A 21,351-nucleotide genomic window follows, 5' to 3' on the forward strand; every position below is an offset into this window, starting at 1 on the left:
CTAAAACGTGTAACACTGCATTCTGCAGTCCATGCGCGGCCAAATCTTCAGAGCCCAGAGCTCCAAGTTAGCCATGACAAAGCTAATTAGTCAACCATAACAAAATTAAAAAACTGTTATCGTTGTGAGTCACTGCCCAATTTGGAAACTTGCAGTGTTTAGAAAAATTCTGTCTGTTTTATAGCACCGTTCGTTCTCATGAGTGTTCACTGTGTTATAATAAATGGGAGCCATGTGTCCGGAAAATATGTGAAGTTCTATTTTTGGGGGGTCTGATTATTGAACATGGCATATTAGGTCTGGGTTAATGAGGTGAGAGTGGCTTCTTTTTGGATCATAATGAACTGACTGTGGTACTTTGTCACAACTCAAACCCACCGACACCATCATGTCACACACCATATTATGCGGAGTTAATGAGAAGAACACACAACCCCTTCTTCTTGTTGCTGTTAGTGTGCTCATCATATCACCCCACACTTCGCTAATAGAGCTAGCAAAGCAATATCATAGAATGTGTGCTTATTATTTTCAAACAAATGTTTTTTTTTTAAACTTCCAAAGAATGCCATTGAGGTATGATTTATTAATTCCACCTTCATTTCGTGATCCAACTTTACTGGTGCGCTCTACATCGCAATGTTTTCATCACGTGAAGAATTTTGAGTAAATTCATCGCATGGCTGAAGCTAAAGAGGATCCAACTTTGTTTCACTGTGACTTTATAATTCTCTGTATTTTTTTTTAACAGGAACTGGGAAGATTCTATAGCCTGAAAACAATCCATGTATTTTCAGTTACAAGCGTCAGAAGTGAGTGGTTTACAACTCATCCAGGTATCTAAAGCACTGAACAGGTCGACTGGAGGCAGCTCCCAAAACCACATTTGTCATTGTTCAGAAAACATGACATTGTATGGGCGCAGTTGGTTGAATTAAGACAAGAAAAAACAATTTGGTTAGGTTTAGGAAAACATTACAAAAGGTAACTTGACTTAAGTTAAAAGGGGCCCAAATGCAAGACAGAGGCAGGCAGGTTAAAGAACAAAAGACAAAGCAGAAATCCAAACAAATCCCAAGTGCCTTTATGCTGGCAAAATGCTGCCAGCTAAAAAGCAGGCAACAGAGAAAACTAAAGAAACTACACAGCTACAGGTAACAAACACAACAACACAAAGGACATGGATAGGGGAAAACACACGTGAAACGGGGGAGAGTAAAATACGCCATTAGGATATATGAAACAGGAAAGTTAACTGTTAACTATGCTAGCAAGTAAACATAACTTACTGTTGACTTCTGGTTTCACACTGGAAACGAACAGCAGGCTTTTGGATGCAAGTCCTGTGCTTGAGTATTCCAGTCATACATCTGAACCTCCCCATGCTGACTTTCGTCACAAGAGGGGTAAAGGGGAAAACTAAAAGGTGATCCCAAATGCAGATTAGACAGGAGGCAGGATCAGAGGGAACAACAAGCGAGCTTTAATAAATCAAAAGCTGAAATCCAACCAACACCAAGGAGCCCTAAAAAGGAAATGAATCCAGGAACCAAAAACAGAGTAGCAAAATAAATCAGTGCAAACAGAAATTCAAAGTTCAAGTCCAACATAGGAAAAACCAGAAATCAAAATCCAAGAAACACATACCATAGGGAACAGGAAAAACAAGAAACTCTGAGGAGACATCAAACACCACGGGGACACCGGACAGAAGTAATGACCGGACACACAGAAGAGGGCAGGCAGAAACTAAATACACAGACACTAATGACGATATGAGGAACAGGTGAGGTGAGAGGAGGGAGGAGAACAGGTGAGATGATTAGGAGAAGACACAGGAGAGGGCATGAAGGACACACTACTGACTTACAGGGGGAGACAGACAAGAAAGGATTAATGGGGAAATACAGAAGAGAAAACATAGTGGAAAGAGCAGGGAGGGGAACACGGTGAAGACACAAGGAAATCAAAAGATAAGACACAGAATACAAAAGGTACAACATTTTTGCATTCCTTTGTATACCTGACTGTCTCCTTTGCTCCTTTTCTCTTCAGCCACTAGAGGACACCAACTGACAACAATCGTCAGTATGGGTCGTAATAAGCTGCGTTCAGTCGACCTACGATCATTTTTTCGAATGACGACGGGCTTGTGGTTTAACTTCTTTCCTTGCGGCAGTGAAATGCACTTACGAGACAAGACTATAACTTGAAAAGTATGTTTTTCACTCCAGAGTGTCATAAAAGCTCCCTTTAACATGGAACTTGATGGAGTGACATTTATTCGGAAGAATATTTGAATGACTATTTGACAAATCAGCACCACTTTGGTCAAAATTGGACCTCTAACAGACATTCTATTTATTTTTTTTTAATGAGTCTTTAATCAAGAATTACCTTTAACACATACCAGCTACAGAGTACAATGTGTCCTGTTAGACACCACAGACATTACATCTGCTTCTAGGGACATTTTGTGAAGAAGTCCTGTTATCCACTCTGACAGAGCATAAAGTGGAACGTTTACACACTGTGGACAGTATAGATATATACTATCAGGATGTGTAAGTGTGGTTGTGTAAGCAGATGCAAACAGATAAGCCGCTGAAAGTTGAAAAATTAAACACACGCACACATGCATCCAGTTCTCTTTAAGCACTCTACAATGATAGATGATGGTGTTACAACACTTCCTCAGTACAACTAGAGGAGCGAGTCTGGACAACATCTCTGAGGGCAAAGGTTGAAGAATGTTATTGTCATGGCTAACTTTGCCAAGATGTGATTTACAGTGTGTTAGTGCTGATGTACAGCAAAGGCAGGCCTGGGCCACGCTGCAGCTGGCCCAAAATTAGTCCGCTTCTTTGTTGCACCATGTATGGGACCGTGTCAGAGTCGCTTGTCACTTTGGAAAGTTGTCCACCAGTTTAAAGGATAAAAGAAAGTGAAAAACTTTGCCATTAGGTTTTGCTCACTGAACCCCCCTCACGTCCAAAACAGGTTTAAATGGAGCGTGAATTAGAATGAACAGTTCGTACTGGCAAGTGTCCACTGTCCACCGTGATGGGATGACTTAAACATGAGATTTATGCCCTGATTGCACTCGATTAACTGCACTGACCCATGTTGTGCAACACCACAGTAATAAAACCTGTTCCTAGCATAACTCAAGCTTCTAATGGGGGGGGAACAAAAAGACCTCATAAATTACCGATGTACAAAACGAACTGTACCTGATGTGTTAGACTGGTGTTTTTGACCTGAGCCAAATATTACAAATTTACGGCAACTTCTATCCTTAAAACCCTCATTTTGAGAAAGAACTCTCCCCACAAATAAGGCGTTAATCGGGTTAAAAAGTGTAAGAAACTCTCTGAAGACCAACAGACGTACAATAGATGCTGTGAGAACAAACAGACCAGCAGTGTCACATTACAGTATGGACACTAAGGATGACAAATCATAGATACATTGTAAACATACATGAAGAACATGGATCCAGGAGGATCTCAAGCTTCTTTAAGTGTCGCCAAACGTGCCTGAGCCTCAAGACTGGGGATGCAACTTATGATTATTCTCACTATCCATTAATTAGTTATTTTCATGATTGCCGTGACAAATGGAAAAGAAAAGCATCGAATCCCGACATTTAAATGTGTGACATTTTTCCTTGAAAACTGACTATAACAATTAACTGATTATCAGAACTAGATTATCAGCTAGTTGTCTTTTGATTGACTCGTCCAGTGATTCTCAATACCAGGGGACCCCTGCCCTGCATGTTTTCGAGGTTTTGCTGCCCCAACACACCTGATTCAAATGATCAGCTCGTCCTGAAAAAAACCTGTTCATTTGAAACAGGTGCGTTTGGGCAGGAAAGCCTCTAAAATATGCAGGGTGGGGCTGTAAATTCCATCTAGATTCTTGGATTTTTCTTTTTGTTTTTCAGTTAATCAGTCATGAAAACAGTCAGTTGACTAGTTTGTTGCAGCTCCGCGCAAGACACCTTGAAAGAAGTCTGACACAACACACAAGAAGCCTGGAATGAGGCACCGACAGCCGGGGTAGAGAGAGGGAAGTCCCAGGACAACTGACGTTCCATCAGAGAGAGGCATGGGTGAAGAAAATGACAGTCTAGAAACAGAAAGAGAGGTGTGCTTGTTTGAGGGTTAGAGAGATGCAGTGGTTTTCAGAAGGTTTATAACAGGAGTGCCCAAAACCTTTTCTCTTGGTGGACCAAAACTGCAACTTAATACAGGAGGCACAGGACAGAAGCAAACATCTGCTCTGTTGTATCATATTGTCAAGGTGACAAATGGCACCAGCATCCCGAGTTCCCTCAACTCCACTAACCCTAACACATTAATGTGTGAAGCTGCATGCAGTCTGATGAATTGCCTCCAGTGATGTCGCTCAGTGGCTTGGCAGCATTGTAGGTAACGTCGGAATCAAGTTTTGAAGAGGAAGAAGAGTGCGTGGTATTAAAAAAAGGTGATATCTCGGGGCATTTTCTATCGAGTTTGATCCTTTGTTTTTAAACTGAAAGTCCAACAGCTCAGTTCAGACGCCACGCGCAGCAGGCCTGACAACAGAGCACCGCTTTTCCTCTCGCACAGCCATGTTTGATTTTGGTAATACAACAGGATGAGATGACAGACTTGGACTAGCTTTGTGTGATTGCAGCGCATCCTTTTAAATCCTCTCATGAAATGTAGGGCGAACAGGTGAAGGCTTGTAACTTGTCCTCGGCCAGTCTGGCCAACAGGAGGCAGAGGATGATGTGATTTAGGATTTTTAATCCAGAAAAATAAATCATGGGTAGCAAGATTATCATTGCTCGAGCTAAATTCTGCTCAGTGCTGCTTGTAGGATTGTGCTTTTCATGTTAAGTCGCGTCTGTTACTTGTTTTTTCAGAGCACGTCCGTGGAAATGACCACTGGGTGCAGATGACTGCAGCATGCAGTTAGTTGAAAGTTGTGTGTTTTCACTCCACTGTCACATTCTCACAGTGGAGCACCTCCAGTATGTATGACAGGAACACCAGAGTTAATTTTACATAACGGCCGCTCCATCTTCCAGAACAAGCCAGGAAATCTTCCTGTAAACATGGCATCCATCCACCGCGAGCTGAGTCCCGTCCAGGTTGAGAGTGGGGAGCCTGCAGAAGGAGCAGGAACAAGGGGGGGAAAGAGTCGAAACGTGACGGAGGAATCACCGGAGCGGCACAGAGAAGGGGATAGTGTGTAGTAGGAGGGGAGAGGAGGAGAGAGAGAGAGAGAGAGAGAGAGAGACTATGTGGACGAGTGGAGGCAGTGGCCTAGATGTGTGAAACGCCAGGGGTTGCGTTTTTGGTTCACTGGTTGACTATCAGGGGGCAACTCAATATAAGACCCAATGTGATGGGGAAGTTAAGAACCACACTCAAAGACACGCTGTGAGCCCGCATCCGGCACTTTTCTGTTCTGTTCTTTTCTTTTGTTTAATGACACGCACACTTATTGAACTTTTGTTTTTGGAGAGGTGTTCAGGTGTCACACGCGCGCGGGACACATGCACCAGTATGATGATGATGATGATGGGAGTCACAGACAGACACTCACACAGAGGCTGAAATCCTTTATATCCCCGCGTGGACTGACGGAGATGGCCTTGGAGGCAGACGGCGACAGAAGTTCATCAAGGAGCGCTCATGAAAAATATCCCCGGGCTGCGCTGGAGCGCAACGGCTACGTGAAGACGTGTGTCACCCCGCTGCACCAGGACGCGGGGAGCCAGTCGTGGCTCAGACTCGCCGTGACATGGACTCGCCGAGGAGTGTCGTCTGCGGTCTGCGTTGCCTCCGTCTCCGTTATTCTCGCTCTGCTGCTCAGATTGGTCGACTGGGATGCAGGCTGCAGCAGCAGCAGCAGCGGAAATAGCAGCGGCTCCGACTCTCGTCTTCATTTCGCGGCGGACTGCGCGGTGGAGCTGCTTCTCTCCGCGTGTTATTGCGTCTCTCCCGTTTTCACACTCGTATGTGCCTTCTTCTGGGTCGGGCTGTATCTGATTCGCTGCGGGCTGCTCATCCGCACCGCGCTCTTTCTCTTAGCGCTGTGCCACTTGGGCGAAGCCGCGGCGCAGTCCCTCCTGCGCGGCGCCGAGGAGCAGCTGCTCTCCGTCCCCGCAACCCTGGTAGTCCTCGGCTGCCTGGGCAGCGGGGCTCTGCTAGTCGTCCGGCTGCGTCAGGGAGTGTCCGTCCTCGTCTTTATTAGCGTCATCAGGGCCGTCTCTCTCGTCTCTCTGTGCGGAGTCCGGGCCAGCTGCAGACCCTACCTGGCCTACCTGCTGGGGCTGCTGGGGGTTTTGCTTGCGAGGTATGCTGACCGGCTCCTGCCGGCCTCAGGGACCAGCGGGACGGGGTGCTGTGGCTCTGTGACCGGGGCGAAGGAGGAGGACATCCCTGTCTTCAAAAGGAGACGGAGGTCCAGCTCCATAGCGGCCTCGGAAATGATGGCTCACAGTCAGAGCAACAGCAAGTCTCATCGCAGGACTTCGCTGCCCTGCATTCCGCGGGACCAGGTAGGACACGTCCAACTTTGGACACATGAACCACAACATTTAATAACTCATGCATTCATTTATTTGCTGATGACCTTCAGCTCATACACCTGGAGTGCTTTTTGGTGTGTTCCGTGTGACAGCTTTACGCGCGTCCCGTTCATGGCAGCGGGACAACACAGCTCGTGATGAGACGCTTTGTTATTATGATCAAATCATGTGTTTGCTCCACAGTCATCCGTCAGCTCTTCAGCTGTGTGCGTGTGTGTGTGTGTGTGTTTCATGACATTTTGAATCGCAACCTCTCCTCTACGCCGCGCAAAACACTGCTGTTTACCTTTACCGTGACACTGCTGTTCATTTGCTCATCATCATCATCTTCATCATCATCACCACCGTGCTGTGTGCGCTTTGTCTGTTCTGCTGATAAGCAAATGGATGGTGCACTTTTAGCACTCCAAGTCATAACGTGTATCAGTGTGTGTGTGTGTGCACGCATAGGTGTGAGGTCACATCTAAATATTTTGAGAGCCTCTGTTTATCGTGGGTGCCGGCCAGTGGTGTGTGGCGCACGTGTTCGCAGACTTTAAACATGATGGAGGTGAATGTGATCCTCAGGAGAACCTCCTCTTGTGTCGCGTTATCGCAGCGGAGACATCAGCAGAGGAGAGGACTGTTATTCTGATGTGTTGATTAGAATTAAACCCTGAATATCCACGTTGTTCAGCTTATCTCTCAACTATTTTAAGTTAAGTGATAGGTGTTTACAGTGTGACCCTTGATCATCAGCTGGATGGGACCAAAAAGCCATGAATGAGCCTGAACGCTGGTTCATTGAGCTAACAGCTTGAAGCACATCCAACCTGAGCTGCTCCCATCCCAAAATAGCTTTCAGCTTCAGAAACCCTCCTTTGGTAAATTGGGCTGTTTTATTTCTTTCATAGAAAATGTTCTATTTTTGGAATGTAAATCTGACACTGTTTGGGATTGTTGTAAGCGACTGATTATAATTTAACCATCATTAATAAATGTTAGGTTTATGGTTAATTCAACTTTAGGCAATGGTATTTGTATGCCTGTTATCAAACAATTAAATTCTTAATAAATATTTGTTTTTGTAAAGTTGCAATATCAATTCTAAAAGTTTGTAAATGGTTGAATAAATACCGCATAGGTCATATATGAACATGACTTGGATGGCCGGTAAAAGATGCAACTCATGTTTACAATTGGTTGAAAGATAAGTTCACCCAAAAATGAAAAATTCAGTCATTATCTGCTCACCTCCATGCTGATTGAAAGTCAGGTTTCATAGTCCACAAAATATTTCTGGAGCTTCACAGCAAAAACAGCACTTCAGTATTCTCCTAAACAGCTGAATCAGATGGGACTTGTTTTACAATGTTAAAAAAAATGCTGAAAAAAACCCAGTAAAATGTCTCCATACAGCTAGTTCAGCGTAACCCAAGTCCCCTGAAGCCCCAAGATCCCAAATGGATTTGAACAGATGTTATTTACACCATTGATGTGCTGTCTAGCTCATGTACTCATCTCAGACAGGGTGTCTGCTAACGTGTAGCTGCTGCCATGAAGATTTCTGCTTTACAATGAATATAAATTACGTCTCTATCAAATCAATTTTGCAGCTTGGGGCTTCTGGAGAGAGCTGTGTAGGGGCATTTTATTTATTTTTTTGTTCCCATCTACTTCAGTTGTTTAAGAGAATGCCACAACACTGTTTTGTTGTGAAGCTCCAGAAATGTTTGTGAATACAAAACTTCACCTGACTTTCCATCAGCCTGGGGCTGAGTAGATAATGACTGAATTTTCCTATCTGGGTGAACTGTTCCGTGATTTAATGTTTTTTAAAGCATTTCATTGTTGGTCAACCATCAAATAACTATTGACTAATGTTTTATTAACCATAAATGTACCATTCATTAATGAGGGTTATTATGAAGTGAGCCGAGATGTGTACTGTACGTCGCATCTGACTGCGATTGACTCTAGCTGTAGGCTGACATACAATGATTTGGGGATTTTTAATGGTTAAATGGAGGGAACTGTGCTTTAATGAAGAAATTCAAAGCCCTATGTTAAATAATATGACTTTTGTTTCTCAAAAGCCAGTGTTACTGTGATGCATAAGGGCTTTGGTCGCACATGTGCCGAAAAATCTGTCAAGGTGACTTAAAGATTTTCGTTGGTCGCCCTCGTGCGTCCGGAATTTTTTTTTGGAACAATCGAGGGTATTGCAATTTCATCTTGCATGCGCCTTAACCGAAGAAAAACAAATATTTTATTCCTTTGTACAATCATTTACATAATATGTTGAGAAATTAAACCAACCAGTGTGAAACATTGGTCTGGAGCCTTGCGTATACAATTTTCAGTATTCTACATCTCCTACTGTAGATCTATATTTACCAAGGTCCTCTGTTTTTGGTGCAGCGATACTGAGTCTCCATCTACTTCTCATTCTGGGTGTCAGTTTGAATTTTAGTCTCACACCATGACTTGACAGAAAGTTGCGTGTTCACAAAAAAAAAAAGTGAGACCCAATTTAGGGCGCTTTTGAGACGTGGCATGCCCTGCAGCAACATCATCGACACATCAAATCTTCATTTTGTGCTTTGTATTAGAACTGTGCAGTGAACAGTCAGACATATCACCAGTCTATTTGAGAGTGCAAACACACGTAAGGAAACTTAAGACTAAATGCACAGATAAAATCAGAACAGGAAGGAAAGCATTTATCATTTGTCAGGCGGAGCGAGAGGTCCATGATTTCTGATGATATGTGTGCAGTCACTCCTGCTCACTCACTCTCTTTTGCAGGCCATGAAAATATAATGTCAGGTCGTATTTGTCGCTGTTTTTGGCTGGGGTGTTGACCTCTCACTGAAACTAGTGATCATCCTTTCATACCTGCACTGAGGGTTTTTTTTCCTGCACTCTGACAAACTGAAATAAACACCAAGAGATTTGGGGGGACTACACAGCAAGCGCGGGAGACAGAGATGGCGGGGAATCACAGTGATCATCCCGAGTGGGTGAGCTCGTGTCACACTCACCCATGTATGGCTTAGCTTAATCCTCGCTGATTACGCTGCTCTCTTTTTTTCTGTGTTGGCAACTTAGTCCTGATCTCATTTGTAGACTTTAGACTAGCGAGGGAGTGAAAATGTAACGGAGAATGAAAGCTTGGTAGCAGTCATTAAACGGCTCATTGGTTGTCTGCTTTTGATTTGTGGTGTGATTGTGGTTGACAGGGTAAATGCTCTGGGGTGCATACACCTCGGAGTGGGATGATGTCTGGCTCTGTTTGCTCATTTTTAGAGGTGGGTGCCTTCTGACTAGACTTTATCGCTACTTTAAAGCAGAGTTAAAGCCTTGTTGTTTGATATTTAACATGAACAAATCAGACTTTTGTTCAGATTGCTGGTTTTGTCCAACCAACAGTCAAAAACCCTTTATTTATCATCATAAATTACAAAGAAAAGCAGCAAACCTTTACATTAAAGAAGCTGGAACCAGCAAATGTGAACGTTTTTGTTTAAAGATTAATAGAACAATTAGTTGATAATCAAATTAGTTGGCAACTAATTTTGTTTTGATCGACAAATTCAGTATGTTTTAGATGTCTCCCTGCCCCAACACACATTAATCAGCTGTGTTGTTACAGCTCTTATTCCAGCTGGTCTTCTTGTGTTTTTGAATAATAAAATACACAAGAAAAAGAAAACAACTGTCCTTACTGAAGCAAAATGGACAAATCATAATAACAACAGCCATTGAATGAACCTTTTATAAAAGAAGCCCATCGCCCCACAGCACATCAGAGTTCCTTGATCTGAAATCCCCTGCATTGTCCCATCCCCCCAAAATTTCACTCCCTCATTTGGAAGCTAGAGCTGATCCCACATCAGCCCTCTGACTCTTGGTTTCTTGTTGCTAACTGGTATCCAGGGAACGCTGAGTTGGTCTGTTAGAACAGCTCCATTACCTGTGCTACCCAGTCATGTCTTGGTGACAAATTAAACTTTAAAAATGTAACACTTAAAGTAAAAAAAAAAAAAAAAAAAAAACTCTCACAATTGACCAGGTGTTGAGGACAGCTTGTCCTCCTGTGACCTGTCCTCGCTTTGTAAAGTGTTGGCCCAGTCAGAGGAACGTGGGGGTGTTGACGTGGCACACACAAACAAACAGACTGCTTCTTAGCCAAAATGATTATATGATAAAATATTTTAAATATACTTTTATGAATATAAGGAGTTAACTGAAGTCTGTTATCAGTATAATCCACAACAAAGTGTGCAGATATCCAAAAACAATGCTTGTTTCCTATTGTCTTGGCTCTGTTGTGGTTTTTATTTTCCTACAGATTTGACTTTCTTCAACAGTTGGTCCGTCTGCTGTTGATATTTTAAAATGGTCATAAATTAGTTATAGTATTTATAACAGACAATTCTAGAAATATTATGTGGCCCAGGCTGTCTGAAATATTTTATATTTGCTATTTAGTGAACATGATCTATTTTATTTGAATTTCGCGTTGTCAGCAGTGTCTGGACCAGAACGGATGTCAGTTTGAGAACAGGCGGTGACAAAACAATAAAATGATGTTTGGAAATTCTATTACATTTTGAAAATTAAATGAATTTTAATAAACACCAACTTTACAATTATTTAAAGTGTGTATACATTTATACTGTCCTCAAAAGCTTACATAATGGAGTGATACATCTATATTTACATTGCAATTTGCTTAATATGCTATAATTCAAGTATTGGTCTTTACTTGGTGTATTAATTGAAGTTATGCAACACGAGGGTGACCAGACGAGAAGAGGAGGGGGGCACACTGTCAGCAATGAAGTTGACAATGAAGGGTGAAACAGACAGTTTTGATGATGTCTGTTGTGAGGAGCAAAACTCTGGTTTAGTCAAATTTTCAGGACAGTTAGGACAGGATCTGTATTCGGGACAACCACTTGTCCTTTAGGAGTAATTTTTCAGGATGGCCGCCTTTACCCTGCACTTTGGCCTTGATGCCCCGTGAAAAAAGTGGCCTCTGTGCCCCTGGCCCTGTCCAAGTTCTATGTAAAAAGCGCCAGTGCAGCGTAGTGGGCTTGCTTTGAATTACAGCCACCCGAGTGCACAGTAGTCACTTACAGTAACTTCAGTGAGTTTGCGGTTTCGTGCAGGTGGAGTCTCATCATCACATCGATGATCTCACGTGAAAGCCTCTCAAACTGCAGCAGCAACTCAAAATGGAACAAAAACACTTACAGCACAGCAAGCGAGCTCAGACGGTTTTGATATGATACATAACTGACTTATGTGGTAGGATTTAGTTTGGTAAAGTTGCAAACAGATTTGATCTTCCCGGATCAATAACTCATAAGCGAAACATTGTTAAAACACAAACGACAACTCTTTCCTACCATAGTAAGGTAGACAACAAGCTACAGCTGTATTTTCATCAAAACAAGCGGGCTGGACATTAACATATGTCTCTATGGTCAGCCGTCTGTGAGAAGAGGGCGCAGGGACCATCTACAAAGTGCAACACCACTACAAAAAATATTCAATAACTTAACTATTTTTCAGTGTAGTGTCACCAAAATCACTCCATGCATCGGTGGTCTCCTGCTGGTTATTCTACAACTGTTTGTTTGGAAAAATGTGCTTTGCCATAATTTTTGGGAATTTCTAATGTAACATTAACTTGATATTGGTATTTAAAACATTTTTAATACATAGTTCATGTCTTATTATAAATTAGGATGTTATGGTATCAATCTGAAAGGTAAATCATCGAATTTTACTCAGTGGCCTTTGTGCCCTGTCATGTGGCCTTGGTGCCCCTAAAAAAAAAGAAAAGTGAAAATCAAATGGCCTTGCCCTTAAAATGACGGAATTCCAACCCTGCTGGTCACCCTTTATAGCTGTCAGTGAGAATGCTGTTAAATGATGATTCATCAGTGTCAAACACATACTGCTCGCTTTAAAGTAACCTACTGATCAGGGCTGCAAATTCAATCAAAGACATATAATCAAAATCACAACATGTTCAAGTTTCAATATTCAAATCACAGAAGCTTCAACTTCATGATAAATCAAACATCTTTTTCTCTAAATGTAAAAAAACGTTTGTTTGGTACCGACACCAACATATGTCACATTATCGTTATTTTGACAGTTCTGTTTCAGTGAAAGTGGAAATCGTGATGATCATTAACACTATTCGTGAAACAATTTTACCATATCCTGCAGCTTCAAAGCACACAAAAAGGTTTCTCACATAGACAGTAAGAGCCGCTGCTGTCATCGTTTAATATTTTAGGAACACTTTGCACATCTCCTGATGCATCTTGCTACTATTGCATGTTGTCGAACTTTTTTTTTGTGAGGTCTCATCAGCCCATTTTGTAAACCTGCTGTGGCTCATTTCACTTCAGGTTTTACAGAGCAGACATTTAAAGACATTTAAAAAAAAGGGGAATCAGTTGGTCTACAGTCTCTCTCTGGCACAAACACACACACAGTTTGCAGGTACAGTTTATCCATACTGTAGATAATAAAGCTCTCCAGAGTGCAGTTGTACCTGAGAGAAGCGGGGGTTTTCATCAAGCGTTACTTGTGCAGTATTTATGAAGCAGGCTGGTGCAGCCTGCCAAGCCAGAGGCAAGACAGGCACTCTGCTCAACTGAAAGCTGGAAAATAGCATCAGCTCCGTGGCTTTAGCCCTGTTTTTTTTCTTCTTTTCTCTTTACGGTGAAGGGGTTTTTTGTTTTGGTGTTGAAGAACAGATGAGCTTCTGTGAAGCTAATGAGAGGTTTTCTACACTATCAACATGATGCAGTGTTGAGTCATAATATTGGAGGATTGATGATCTTTCTGCGCTAACTCCACCCAGAGGCCCTGTGTTTTGACAGAAGTTGTTTGTGTTTTAGCCAGGGTCTCGATGGGATGGGGATTTCGGGGGGTAACGGCCTCTGCCTCGTGGTTTTTTGGGTCACATGCAATTGCAAACCACTCGGTCTATACAAGATAACGACAGCCATAAATAGAAGTTCTAAAAAAAGCAGCGCATTTCCAAGTGTTTTGTTTTTTAATGTTTAGTCGTGCAGCTTTCTTTTCCTCTCACAAGTCAGGATGAGTTGCGTGACACTGTAAACATGTCAGAGTACAAAAGCTCGGCAGGGCGAGACAAATTAGTGTTCTTATAATTTTGAAAGTCATTTCAAAATGGAGGTCAGACCACGAAGGCTATACTGTGTTGCATAACATCCTCATCATCTCATCCTCATATACAGTATCTGCATGGGAGAGGAGAGGAAATGAGAGGGAGGGAGGGAGGGAGATTTTGAAGCAGAGACATGTGCTCAGAGATCTATTTGAGGGAAGACCCACATTCTCCCATTGACGCAAATACTTTTCCAGGGAGACACAAAAGCTGTTCCGGTTGCCGGAGCTAATCTGACTTTGTGTGGCATGGAGGCATATTAAACCTTCATTGGAATCATGGCGAAGAAGATTGTTTATTTTATATATATATATATATATTTTTTTTTTTTCACCTCTCATGAATTCATAACCCAGTGAGGATTTGACAACCCTTTTCACTCACTGATATTTGACGATTCTGCAGTATGACTCCTCTGTTTTTTTTTCTGTGCATTGAAACTATGATAGGGTTATGGTTAGATTAACACTGTGATTAGGGCAGATAGAACATGGTTAAGGTGTGCTTTAAGATTAGGCAACTAAGACAGTTTATGGACACAAATGCTAGTTGTTGGTTTGTTTACGGACAATGGACATCGGTCTCTCGGATATTTTGTGTTGCAGTACATATGGTTTTTAATCATGTAATCTAATTTCATGTTATTACATTCATATTGGGTTCACATGTCCCCTCTAAACAGATGCTTCAAAACAGCAAGGATGTCCCAGATACTAACAAGGCTTCGTCTGAGCCTCACCACTCATGGAGGTATTGTAAGTGCATCTATGAACCGACCCTTAGAGGTATTATCGTGTCTTGAAAAAATTTCCAGTGACGTGGGGTTTAATATCATTGCCATTTTCTGTTCATGCTGATACACCAGTAGCAGTATCTCGCATGAGTGCGCTGTTGCAGCCATCATCTCCCATTGTTAGACCATATAAATGGATGATAAAGGGATTTTATTTGTAAGGTTGTGTTGTGTCTTTACCCCACTGTATTTCTAAACAATATTAACTGTAGAGAGTTTGTTACCAGCCGTGGGTGAGCAGAAAAACAGTAGCAGCAGAGTTGCACCTATCATACTTCATCTGAATATTGTTACGCATCTCAGATACCACATGTGCTTCTGCTTTTGTGTGTTTGTTTGTGACAAACACAGAGAGAAGCGGGGAAGAAGATGTTTTAATTTATCGATCGTTGCATTGTAGTAACATATTTTATGTGCACGTATACCCACTAAAAGTTTTAATTTCTTTACGTTGCAACCTTAGGTTCCACATGTCCTCACTTTTAAGATATCCAGTGGTGTAACACTTCCGTACACACCACTGGGCCAATGTTTATATGCATTGGTCCCTCCTCACAAATGTCAGGTGGTTTCACACTAACAAAAGTAAAAAACGCAGTCTTGAACAGCAGTTGCTGGCCTGGCAGTCGTCTCGTCTACTCCACCACCAACTCCTTCGCTGACTGATAAAACATGTCATGTGAGCATGATGTGACACATATTGTAGAAATGTCAATATGGCACTTAGTCAATGACACATACAAATGAAAAACGCATCACTGGCTTATAGAAAAGTTAAATGCCAGCATTTTATTCTGGCTACTGGGTTGAATATCACCATGCGGATCAGGACACATGACAAATGTGTTTTGCCACTTTAAGCTACTGTAGCTAGCATTCCCTTGGATGTAGCAACAGAAAGCACAGTGTGTCGACTGTGGTTTATTATTTCTCATTTAGTTTTATCTAATTTATTAGGGAAGATGGTCCAGTGATTGATGTTTAGCAACCAGAAGTCATCTTTAAGTTCCAAAAGGTTGAGAACCAACGATCTAAATGATTGATAGATGAATGGATGTTTGATGTATGAACCCCTCTTAGTGGCAGTCTCTCAATAAGTATGAAACAGATAAGAGGATGATCCTGTCACTCAAAATACAGGTACATCAATTACAGATGTTAATTTATCAATTAAAAGAGACAGATGAATGCAAAGTCTATTGTGGGAGAAGCTCGAGCTCTTTTCATTGTTCATTGCTATAGAACATGAGAAAACAAGCCTGAGATCTACAGAAATAAGGGCAAAGCAAAAAAAAAAGAGAGATGATAAAAATGTGTGAATTTAACAGCCAGGCCTGTGATAGGGAGGCTGCTGACGGTTTCTTGAATGGATCATTTAATTCAAAAGAAAAAAAGCTAAACAGACGCCTCGGATAACTGAACAGTGGAGGAAAAGATGGGTTAAGAAAAGACGTGATTGAAAGAAAAAGTACACACTGGCATAAGCACAGGCTGCATCCAGCCCCGAGCTGCCGTCAGATCTGTGTGAGAGTGTGTGTATGTGTGTGTGTGTGTGTGAGAGAGAGAGAGAGAGAGAGAGTGAGGAGGAGGGGACAAACTAGCTTGAGGGGACCTAATGCAGGAGCCACTGCGTGAGAGAGGAGCAGCGAGGGAGGGAGGGAGGGGAGTGGAACGTGAGAGTGTTGAAAGATTTGCTGGGGAGGGTGAGGAAAAGAGGGGAGGGAGAGGAGGCCTGCTGCCAAGCACAGCAGAAGTGTTGATGGTAAAAAGGACAACTATCTGGTCCCCGTGTTCAACCTCACTGCCGCTTTAAACACACCAACACTCCGAGCTCTCACGGGGACTCGCTGTGGAGACGACTTTGTGTCGATCGCATTGGGTCTGTGCGACAGATATTGAGTGTGTGTGCGTGTGTGTGTCTCCACGTAATGTGTATATGGCTCAACGCCATATGCTCCCACAGAGAAGAGGAGAGAGGCGGGGAAAGAAAGCATGGGCGAAAAATATGTGTGTGTGTGAGAGAGAGAGAGCGAGAGAGAGAGAGTGGCCTCCACAGCTTGCTTCTGAGAGGCAGCAGCAAATAATTTTAACCTGGACTGGCCACTACTGTACACACGTGCTCATACATTCACACACACACACACACACACACACACACATAGTGGCTTCCCTGCTGGCTGTCCAAATGAGGTTTGGTGGCCTTGGACAAGGATTGCCTTGTTACTCGATTCAATGGTGTGTTTTAGCTCCAAAATATGCTTGGTGAGAGGTGAGCGGGGGGCGGGGGTGGTTGAGCAGAACCTAGATCTGTCCATATGTCAGTCTGCATGTCTGTATGCTTTCAGTAAACACTCTCACTCATGTACACAGTCACAGTCCGCAGGGAAGAGCTGCAGACAGTTCTGTTCCAACTGTTTTATACGAGCGCTTTAGTTGTAACCAGTGTTGGTCACGTTACTTTTAAATAGTAATTAGTTATAGTTACTAGTTACTTCTCCCAAAAAGTAACTGAGTTAGTAACGGAATTACTCCAATATAAAAGTAATTAGTTACCAGGAAAAGTAACTCTTGCGTTACTTTCTTTTCTTCCCCTTTTGAGCTCAGCATTGATTTTAATGTACTCTACATCTATGTATTTAGAAAATGTCTTTCTGCATGGCGGACCGGCACCTGCTCTCCCTGGTATTTAGCCAATGAGTCTGGGTCAGCTGTTGATAACGGGAGCATGTTCTCAACAACATACCTGCCTATCACTGCATTCAGTTCAGTCTGTGTCACAAGTTTTAGTGAAGCTGGAGCAGAAACATCCCGCTTTAGCTACTCGGACGGCTCCGTGTCCTTCTGTGTTAGCGGAGCTCACGTTAGCCACACCTGGCCTGCTGTCATCATCAACAGTCTCAACAACGGAGTTTTTGGCTACTAGTGTTGTAGAAGCGCGTGCCGTTGAGAGATGCTTCATTAGATTAGAGTTGCTTAAAACGGACGTGGACAAAGGAGGTTTAAGTAGTGTCTGTACTTCCACTTTAAAAATGTAAACTTTCCCTCTGGACTCGCCATTTCTGCAGCTCACCTCTGCTAGTTTGTGTGTGAGAGGCTGTGTGGTTTGTGTGTAAACCGAACACAGCCTCTGATTGGCTTACGAACTCTCACTCTACCTTAGAGAGCCAATCATCACCTCTGCAGTTGTCTCGCCCCTCCCTCCTGCCTCACCGAAGAAAAATAAAGCAGCCCTGCTGCTCCGGTGGCTGAGAGCCGAGTCGGATGACAACAGCTTCAATGAGAAACTTCAATTTGCAACGCGCCACATTTTATAGTCGGTAACGGTAACGGCGTTGTAATGATGGGAAAAGTAATTCATTAGATTACTCCATTACTGAAAAAATAACGCCGTTAGTAACGCCGTTACACTTAAACGCCGTTACTCCCAACACTGGTTGTAACTACATTTGTCAGCTTGAAATTAACAATGTTATTTGGGATTCCCAGTTTTCAACCTATTCCTTTACTCTGTGTGCAGTTTGGGGACCAGAGAATCAGTAAGGGGCTAAGAGGCAAGAATTTTATACCGTATTTAAAAGTTTAAAATTTAAATACAATGGTAGGGTTGCATACCGTTCATCACTTCCAATTCATGTTAAAACTTTCAGTGCCAAGTTTTGTTTGCTGAGAGAGCACCTTTTTAGAGTAATGTTATGGAGAGAAAGAGGGAAAAAGTAACTGTCAGTCGGGGCAACAAGTCTAAACAAACACCAGGTCACACATAATATATATATGAATATAAATTTTTTCTGTATTCCAGTAGTGTGCTTACATTTCATCAGTTTCTACATTTTCTTCCAGGTAGTCGGATTGAATAAGTGCACGGAGTAAAAATTTGAGGTTCTTGGACCGGTATCGGTTCAAATGGCATTTACTCATCTGTGTGAGTTGTTTCACAGCTATGACCTTGTTTTGCCGACTACGACGCAAAGTATTAAAATTGTATTCGGAGTCGGAATCAGAATCAGAATTCCTTAATCTGCCCCACAAACAGGGAAATGTCTTTGGTGTTATGTTAAGTTGCATTGGCTGACTTCCTTCCTCTCTCAGATGTTCAATTACGTTGATGTTTCCAGGGAAGTTATATCAACAGACAACCACATTGCACTGTTATCTTGAAAAAAAATGACAGATTTCTGTTGTAATAATGATCTATTCATTTTAAGAAGATATTATGTAGAATTGTTAATATTGCACATTTAAGTCAGCGCTTCACTGAACTTGAAACCTGTCAGACAACCTGTAAGACTGAAACCAGAATGACATAAAGAGCAGTACAAACCTGAGACTGGACTCAGAAATATCAAGAGGTTAGAGTTAGTTAGTTCTTTAGAGTCTTGGTGGCTGTAAAAAAGTCCCTGAAATATTAAGAGCCCATATAATGCTAGCTGTCATTATTTAAAGCTGCACTCATCAATATGTTTTATATCAAAGGAGACATACAATGTTCATTATCAGGTTATTACTAGAATAGGTTTTCCATGTATTTGTGCTCAAAAAAGACATCAGCCTAACAGCGCTGTATTCCCCCTCGGTCTGAATCGCTCTGTTTTAGCTCCTGTCTTTTTAAGACTCTTAAGAACCCCCTCCTGGATACCCAGTCTCCTCTGATTAGTCAGCTCCCACACGCCTGAGCAAGCACCACTGACGACGCATTTCAGGAGCAGTATTTTCTGTGGGAGAGGGGAGCTTCTGTTAGTGTAGAGATCTACTTTTTCTTGACTTTTCTAACCTTTTACATGCACAAGAACCTACAGGGACAGAAACGAAAAAGCGTCACAGGTTTTTTTCATAAAGAGCAGATATTTCTCATATGTATATACAAGAGATTTCATCACGACTTACAGGAACTTGATTTGATTTCTTGTCAACACGCACTTCTCTATCTTGTATTAGTCATGAATAGTTTATTCTGCACTTAAACACTTGTATCGGCAAGCTAAGCGGATACTCTTTTCTTCAGAAGCCCCTACTCGATGCGTATTCTGAGCAGCCAATGAAGTGTGTACAACAAACATTGCATGAAGACACGTGCGGACACAAACTGTACACACACACACACACACATGCACGCGCGCGCACACACACACACACACACACACACACACACACACAAGCCTGGCCTTGGTGAAGCTCCCAGATGTGTCGTGTCCTCGTAAAGCAAGACATCTATTCAGACTGAACTGAAGTGTCACTGTGGGTTAGATCACTGACCCTGTCGAGTGACGTCTGTCTCTCCACAAAAACACTACAACACTGCAATAAACTACACTGCAATAAAACATACATAGACACACATACAAATCACTGCGATCACTATATCTATGTATGCTTGCTTAAATACAGGTGTGTGTGTGTGTGTGTGTGTGTGTGTGTGTGTGCGCACTTCCTTGTGGTTTATGCTCGGTCAACAGTCTGCCAACAGCGTGTTTGTCTTGGACGCCTCCAGCCTGCTTGTAGATTACCCAATCAGATAATCAAGGGTATAATTGCATCACATGCATCTGGGAGTGTTTTTCCCTTCCATTATCCCTCATAATGCACACATACACATCGCAGTCACACAAACACACACATGCACACACTCACGCTGCAGACACACACTGATGACGTACATACAGCAGCTAATTGCCAGAGGTTGTCTGTGCTGAGAGACAGTGAGTCCACTCAGGGTCTCATCTGGACATGAAAATGCACAAGCTGCATCTTTAAATGCTGCACCTTTGAGAGAGAGAGACGTACCTGCTCCTCTGAAACTTGGTCTGAAGTTATTATAAAGATGACAAGGAAGTGGATCGATAAATGATAGATAAGAGAGTACGAGGTGACTTCAGTATGATATGTGCCCTATTTTCTGACAAGTAATGTAGTTACATTGCAGTAATATATGTGTGTGTATATATATATATATATTTTATCATTATTATTTTTATTTTTTATTTTTTTTTTTAGCATTTTGTCCCTTTTACTGGAAGACCTTCACTGTGGTTGAGTTTATCTTATCACATGCATCATTAATTACCAATATGATGCAATTTTGTGATGTAATGAAATTAGCTCAGTGATGTGATGTCATGTAATCTCAAAGGGAAGCAGATGTAAACAAAATGGTGATTAGTGTGAAACAGCAACTTACTGTGGTAACATCGCAGTGATTAAAAAAAAAAAAGCATGATGATCAGGGAGACGCGATCAGTGCAGGTTTTCTATTCTGAAAATCAGAGCAACTCTCAGTAGCTATCAGATAAGCAGATGCACACCAGAATCTGATGAAGAGAAGAATCAGAGAGAACTCAACCAAACAAGGTTTCATCAAATTATCTAACACGGTATGCCTTGGCATAGTGACAGGATTACTCATATGAGTATGAACTTGCCTCGAGCTTCGAAGGGTATTGAAAGGGTGCATGAAATATAGAACTTTGGTGCATTATTTCATAGTCTCAAGTTGCAGCATGTAATCTGAGGAAAGGCTTAAGTGACTCTTAATGAAATAGAAAAACTGAGAGACATGAAAATGACTGGACTGCAGCATTAATATTTCCTCCTGGGGCATTTTGCCTCAGGCCATGGGCATCTGTAGTCAAGAAAATCTGTCTCTCTCTCTCTCTCTCTTTGTATCTCTTTCACCCTATCAGCCCCCTTCTCTCTCTGTCTCACTCTCTGTTGTGTTGTTTTTTTGGCTGTCTGTCCCTCTCTGTTTTCTCTCCCACTCACCAGATTTCTCTA

General features: G+C 42.2%; 1 protein-coding gene across 2 annotated transcripts in view; it reads left to right on the forward strand.

Moving 5' to 3' along the window:
• Positions 1 to 5,312: 5,312 nt before the first annotated feature.
• LOC115565979 (cGMP-inhibited 3',5'-cyclic phosphodiesterase A-like) overlaps positions 5,313 to 21,351 on the forward strand; it is a 65,259-nt gene continuing 49,220 nt past the window's right edge. The window contains exon 1 of one of the 2 annotated variants that reach the window (XM_030391710.1): positions 5,313 to 6,559. In XM_030391710.1, the coding sequence (XP_030247570.1) occupies positions 5,552 to 6,559 (1,008 nt within the window). In that variant the 5' untranslated portion in view covers positions 5,313 to 5,551. The remainder of the gene's footprint in view (positions 6,560 to 21,351) is intronic. The other variant, XM_030391701.1, reaches the window with a different exon arrangement.

This window comes from Sparus aurata, chromosome 2, assembly GCF_900880675.1.
Source record: "Sparus aurata chromosome 2, fSpaAur1.1, whole genome shotgun sequence".
Taxonomy (NCBI): Eukaryota; Metazoa; Chordata; class Actinopteri; order Spariformes; family Sparidae; genus Sparus; species Sparus aurata.